The 6936-nt window shown below is 36.1% G+C and overlaps 1 protein-coding gene across 1 annotated transcript; it reads right to left on the reverse strand.

Annotated features, from left to right (window-relative positions):
* Positions 1–4445: 4445 nt before the first annotated feature.
* LOC139947934 (uncharacterized) lies at positions 4446–5910 on the reverse strand. Its single transcript, XM_071945811.1, has 2 exons — positions 5735–5910; positions 4446–5376 (listed from the first exon to the last, which is right to left on the reverse strand). Exons 1-2 carry the CDS (start codon positions 5810–5812, stop codon positions 4924–4926), a joined length of 531 nt encoding a protein of 176 aa, XP_071801912.1. The 5' UTR covers positions 5813–5910; the 3' UTR covers positions 4446–4923.
* Between the last annotated feature and the right edge of the window lie 1026 nt (positions 5911–6936).

Consider the following 6936-nt stretch of genomic DNA (forward strand, 5'->3'; position numbering starts at 1 on the left):
CATTTTATCTTTTGATGGCCTTATAATGTTCCAATTTAACACATTAAGGTATAAGAATGTGTGACTTTCTTAAGCATCGGCATACTTTATCCATATTTGTAAGAATTAGGTATAAACATTAAAGATCTTGTGCTGATGTGTTTACCGATAGTCTTTATCTGTCAGCTTCTAGAATCACCAAGTTTGGTGCGCACAGAAAATCTTACTAACCGGGATCCAATTTCATACAGCTGCTTAAGCACAAAAGGTAGCACCGCAAAACCAAATACATTTGTAAACCATAATAAGGTTACCACCCTAACCACCATGTCACATGTAGAAATTATGACAGGTATCCTGCTCATTTCTGCTAAGCAGACAATTGTGGAGCAATGTTTCTGCTCGGGCAGCTCTATAAACCAAATACATTTGTAAACCATAATAAGGTTACCACCCTAACCACCATGTCATATGTACAAATTATGACAGGTATCCTGCTCATTTCTGCTAAGCAGACAATTGTGGAGCAATGTTTCTGCTCGGGCAGCTCTATAAACCAAATACATTTGTAAACCATAATAAGGTTACCACCCTAACCACCATGTCATATGTACAAATTATGACAGGTATCCTGCTCATTTCTGCTAAGCAGACAATTGTGGAGCAATGTTTCTACTCGGGCAGCTCTATAAAATTGAGCCCAGTAATAGAGTACCGGTCAAAAATGCCATGAGGTGCAAGTTGTGTGTGACCGGTTCCCTGTTCACTCAGACTTGGCGAATTAATCTCATTTAAAAGCAAAAATTTCCTCTTAAACTCACGTTTGATTTATAGAGGGATCAAGACACATACAGTTTTTCTATGCATTTTAACGTGCTGTTACGAGTTTAGACTTCTATGACATAATATCATTAACACTGACTTATATCTACTCTGACATTAACTTACAGACAATTAGAAAAATATCTGCTATATTTGTATATAGTGCAGGTTGAGGATAAAGGCATTTGCATAATTTATAATAAAATTACGAGTATGATAATGGATGTTTGTAGAATTATGATGTAATGATACAGTTCAAATCAGCCAAGTATTGGGTTTTTAATTTTTATTTTGTTCTTTTCGTCAGTGTGAAAATGTTGTTTTAGACAGGCAATATGTGTATAAATATAAATAAAAAACTTTGATAAATTACATAATTCAATATCAGATGTAATTGAATATTAGACACCCTCTTCTGACATAAACAATGAAACCGTAAATCGTTGCTTAGTATTTCTCTAATAATTGTGCATGTGACCAAAACTGTAGAATGTAGATGTAGTTTACCCTTTTTTCTTTCTCTTTTTTGTTTGTGGAGGACTGATCTTTGTAAAGTCTTTGCAGAGTAGTTGGGCTGTTGGAGTAGATCGTTTGTCACAACAAATGTATCAGAACTGCAAAATGTTTTAATATAACAAGCAGCAAAGTTACTTTGCTAAATGTGAGCAGATGTTTTCGAATAGCGATAGTGTACTTCTTAGATAAGAATCATAACTTCCTGTCTGCTTTATAAACAAGTAGAAACACAAATAAACTTATTTATAAACAAACAAACAAGAGTGAGAGTGTAGGTGCAAATTTAAACTTTTAGTTAATTTTTTTTTTTAATAAGTTTTTTTTCTCTATTTTTTCTATAATCTATTCCATGAACCTCATTGTATTTTGTGTCTCATTATGTTCAGTTCTGGGGAGCCAGAGAATAGAATAAGCATTTTTTGAGCGTATGGTGAACACAATACTACAACACTGTTTGGGTCAATTTCTTAAAAAAATAATAATTTCTCTGTTAACACTCACAGCAAACAGTGCACTTCTATAGTGTCCACCATATCTCAACAAGGCTAATGTTTTTTTTGTGTTAATGCAAATTTAACAGGGAAAAAGACGTTTGTAAAGAAGTTTCTTTGAAAAAATCATCAAAATGTTAAGGCCTTTTTCTACTTCTGATTGTTTTTTTTGTCATTTTGCAAATTTATATGCCTCTCTTAATATTTATGCATGACATCATAATTCTTACCCAAAATGAGGCTATGGGCGCACATCCCCCATCACTTGCAGTGGTTGCGCCCATCGCCTCGTTTTGAATTAGCATTGTGACATACCTCATGCATAAATATTAAGAGAGGCGGATAATGTTAAACACTCTAGTTTTTCCCACAATTGATGCTTTTGAGGTTTTACTGACCTGACATTGTAAAATCTTTGTAAGAAACTTAGGGTCGGGGATTAATCTGGTCCTTTTCATGTATTAGTGCTATTATGTCCACAGTGAACAAGGGAACTAGACGTAGATGCTGGATATGGGTCAAATATTCTGGCCTGTTGGTCAGCAGTTATTCAAAGCATTATGAATTTATTTTATTATTTTTGGACATGTATACACATTATGATGATGTCCGATACTTTAAAAAGTAGTATTTATATTTTGTTATTAAATAATTTGTTAAGACATGACAATGGTTTTTTTTCTTCTTCAAGACATGTTGTCATTGTCATTCTTATGTGATGTTCACTGCATAAGCGAAATGTACATGTAATGCACATTTACTTTTCATGTAGGAAGTTTAAGTATGTATTACTTGATCACACACAAGTGTTAATTTCATATCACACTAGATAATTTACAGGCAACCAGCTCCATGCAATCTAGGACCTTGAGCCGATTTTTAGACACATCTCAGTAAATTTCCTGTCTATCAAAAGCAGGGAAGCTCTCTAGGTTAAGTTTTCACCATTATAACTGTATAATACATGTATAAAGAAAAAAGAAACGACACAGAAACATTCTCACCCTAATACAAACTTCAGTTTATAAACTTAAAACATGGAGTAATTTTTTTGTCTTATGGTGACTTTCTATCAGTACTGGAACCGGTGAATCAAACTTTTTTTTTTGGGGGGGGGGGGGCGGGATTAGGTTGCACTTATCATTATTTCTTTGGCTTCTCTTTTACTTAAAATCTGCAGTGGCATGTTACATTTATTGAGCATATGATCTGTAAGTTAAATTACTTTGATAACTTTCTTAAGGATGTTAAGATAAGTCCAGCCTTTCTGAGGAATTTGGAGAAGTATCAATGTTGAAAAGAAGAGGTTTGAGCCTTCTAGATATGGTCTGATTTAAGTAGTGGAGGTAGGTTATCGAGGGTGTTAATTTACTTAAAGAAAATTACTGATTCCAATATTTGTGTTTAGGTGTCTTGACGAGTTCTTTTTAAAAAAATAATCTGTGTATGCAAATTGTTATGTTCTTTTTTTATTTATTTGTCATTTTATGAAGATTAACCCTAGAGAATGGAGGGCAAGTTGACAATAAAGTATTTTGTACATCAGTTATTGTTTCTTGGTGGTTCCTATTTGGTCCTGTCACTCAAAGATCCCATCTTTTTTAACAATTCACATTGGAGTTCTGTGGATTAATTCTTTAAATGACAACCGTCTAGAGTTCTTCAGAGGGGGTGCAAACTTTAAGGACTGATTTTCAAGTTAAAATGTCCAATAATCCCAAAGTAACAAAAAAACGAGTGGACACAATTTATTTTGATCGTCAATATATGGATGAAATGTTGAACTGAGAGAGTAAACACAAGCATGCTGTATGAAGCTCAAATTGTGTTGGTCTGCCCCACCTCAGAAGAGGATACAGAATTTACCACCATTGTCTTGGGTTCTGCCATGGGTTGCACAGACACAAAAATAGCAGAACGTCTCTGCTTAGGGTCGAAACGTCAGGCCATTAATTATTGTTTGCATTTATATCATGTCCCTTTGGATGGTAAGTTGTTTGCAACAACAGCTATTCTATTTTCTCAAAAAAGAAACACCAAAGAAATCGCAACTAGTGGCAAACCTGTGAAAGAGAACTTCCAGTGAGCTATATTATTTGTAGGATAATAAAATAATAATAATAATAATAATAAGACTTGTAATGCGCACATATCCACCCTGCTGGGTGTTCAAGGCGCAGTAAAACCAAAAACAAAACAAAAACAAAACACAACACAAAGAAAAACAGACACAACAAAATTAGTCATTGAAAACCTGTGACATAAGATAAGTTTTGAGAAGAGACTTGAATTTTGCAGTACAATATACTTCTTGTCTTGAGAACTCTGTCATTGGATACAGGGTGGCTTGGTCATTGTTTGGCTTTAACGAAATCGATTTTGCATACATAAAACTAATCGATTGGTGACTGTATATAACTGCCGAATTTAGGATAGCTGTTGCTCATGTGGTGAAATGCTAAACCAAAATCATTTCTTGTTGAGCACATAACTTGAAGATCATAAATCGATTTAATGATCAGTATTTTTAAACATGTTACCATTCCAATGAAATATTGCAGATTTAAAGTGGAACCTCATACATTTCAAACACCCTCATTCTCAACAGACATGAAATGAAAACCAAGCTACTCCAGATTCAGTTTCATATTTCTGATATTATATTTCATCTTCTTCAACTGAAAACTTAACTGGTGATGACATTGGTGTTTCTCACTACAATCTTATGCACACAGACTCTAAATAAAAACTTTGAAGAAATCAAACAAGTTGGTGAAATTTGAATGTAGGATGTTTTATCAGTGATCAAAATTACTTGGTCTTTCTGTTCTACACTTTTGTTCACAATGGGAAAAAGAATGTTCAAACCACAGTGTCGAACAGCAGAAATGTCTATATAGCTACGAACTCGAGTCAATCTTTCTAAATTGAACGAAAAGAAAGCGAAAATTGCAAGCTGTGGTAAAATCAACATGTAATATTTACATATGGCTTGAATAGCTATTCAGGTTTGTCAACCCGAAAGGCCAATAGTGTAAAATGTGACGCTATAAATAAGAAATCTACGAAGTGTCCAGAGTGTTCTTGAACCGGCCTCCCGTCCGATGAGCCCGTTTTACGGCATGGGGCGAGCGATGGAAAGTGGCATCTTCTTGGCCGAGGTGAAGCGACGTTTTCTCTGTTGGACATGAGAAGCGACTCCCTCAGACAGACGGAGCAGCAAAGCTTTATCACTTCCTTGTGGCATCTTCACTCGCTTCTTAAGATGCGGTTTGAGGTTAGCCATCATCTCAATCATATCTTGCCCTCCTTCTGCCTGATCTTCCCCGTAATGCTCAACATGATTCTTGATCCCGCGATGTTCTTCGGTTGTTTCCTTGCGTTTCTCTGCTACGACCGAACTCATCCTAGCGGTCTTGGCAGCCGTCTTGAAAGAAGATTTGAGCTTCTTCAACTGGGTGTTTTTGACTTCTTCGGGTGCATTGGAGCCCTTGATCATTGCTACATCATGCATCAGGCGCTTCTTCATGATGGCCATGTGGGGGTTGGTTTTGTCATCTTGGACAGCCTGAGTAAAATAAGGGGGGAACAAAACTGGTTTATCTGGCAAAAAAAAAAGTGATGGCTACTTTTGTGCGCGGTACAAAAACTTTCAATTGCACTTTTACCATTATCTTTCGAGTAATACCTTGTTGTTGACCGATAATTTCGTTAAAGGTTGGTGCTAATAAAACAATTATTTTCAAAATGTCTTGATAAACTAGTAATTAATGTTTAGTTACTGCTTGAGAACTCAGGTTTAATAACACTTGCTGGACTGCTTGACACGAAAGCTATTGTGGGCATCAGCAGTAGCTGCGCTCACTGTCCTTTCCTTTTTGATGTTACAACAAACTTCGACCTATAAACCTGTATTCAAAACTTACCCTGGCCCGTCTTGAATCTGCGGCACAAGAAATAGCCAGAATGGCCCCAAACAAAACCAAGAAGAGAGCACAGCGCATCTTGATTTTTGAAGAATCTCCGAAGAAACTGCAACTCCAGACTATCTCCACTAGACTAACTCACAATACACTCTTGTGCATTATTTTTAAGATGCGCAATGAGTTGCAAGCTTACACTTATCCGCAGAAGAAAAAGAAATTGATTTTCTTTGGTGGTTCTTGGTGGTTCTTGGTGCTTCTTATTGATTAAGATCGATGGATCGCGAAGGACGAATTCTCATCGTCATGACTTCATCAAGTTGTTGGGGAGACAGTTACGTAACATTATGAAAAGAATTCAATATATTGGGAATGCTTTTAACTAAAAGGGTTACATGGTTTTCAGTGTACTAGTTTTGTTTCAGTCACGCTTAAAAGTGGTATAAAATTATAGAACTGAATATTCAGTTATTAATCAGACCTTATTTGCATACAGGTGTGGTGTGGTGTAAGTTTGACAGGAAACTGCCCCGCCCCTTCTTCCCTCACTGTTTTTGTAAACATTGTGTATTAACTAATTATTGTTGTAACAACATGTTATTATACCAATTGGCCGAATCCATTCAAGAATATGCTGAGCTAGTTTGCATTTTTCCTTCTTTTTGAATATAAAAAACGAATTTTTGAAAATTGCATGCCTGTGTTTTTACCGAGGAAGTATTTGATTCGAGATCCTGTAAAGATACAGCATTTCAAGATGCTGCCACAGTGTCTGGCGACCAGACTCAATGTAATTAACATTGTGAATTAAGAGTACGGGTACCAGTCTATAATTAGCACACTTCGGGATATTAGAAAGCTACGGTCGGTCGTCTGCTCGTTGAAAAAAGTGATCCGAGTTTTTGCGCCAAATCTCTTCTGTTAGAGCTGCCAAACTTGACCACTATGCACTACACGAACCAAAAGTAAGTACAGCCTTGAAATTATATTTGTAACTTAACAAGATTTCGTAAATTTTCTTACTAGAAGAAAAATTAGGCTGGAGTGGTGCCACACGCAAATGATCAGCTGGTGTCCCCAGCCCAGCAGTGCCAGTGGGGTACGTTTTGTGCATTCCACCATGCGGTCATGATGTTTTGACGGGCATCCTTCCCCTTACAAGACAAGATGAAAGTTTGATTGAAATCACATCATTTTATGCAAAG

Source organism: Asterias amurensis, chromosome 15, assembly GCF_032118995.1.
Source record: "Asterias amurensis chromosome 15, ASM3211899v1".
NCBI lineage: Eukaryota > Metazoa > Echinodermata > Asteroidea > Forcipulatida > Asteriidae > Asterias > Asterias amurensis.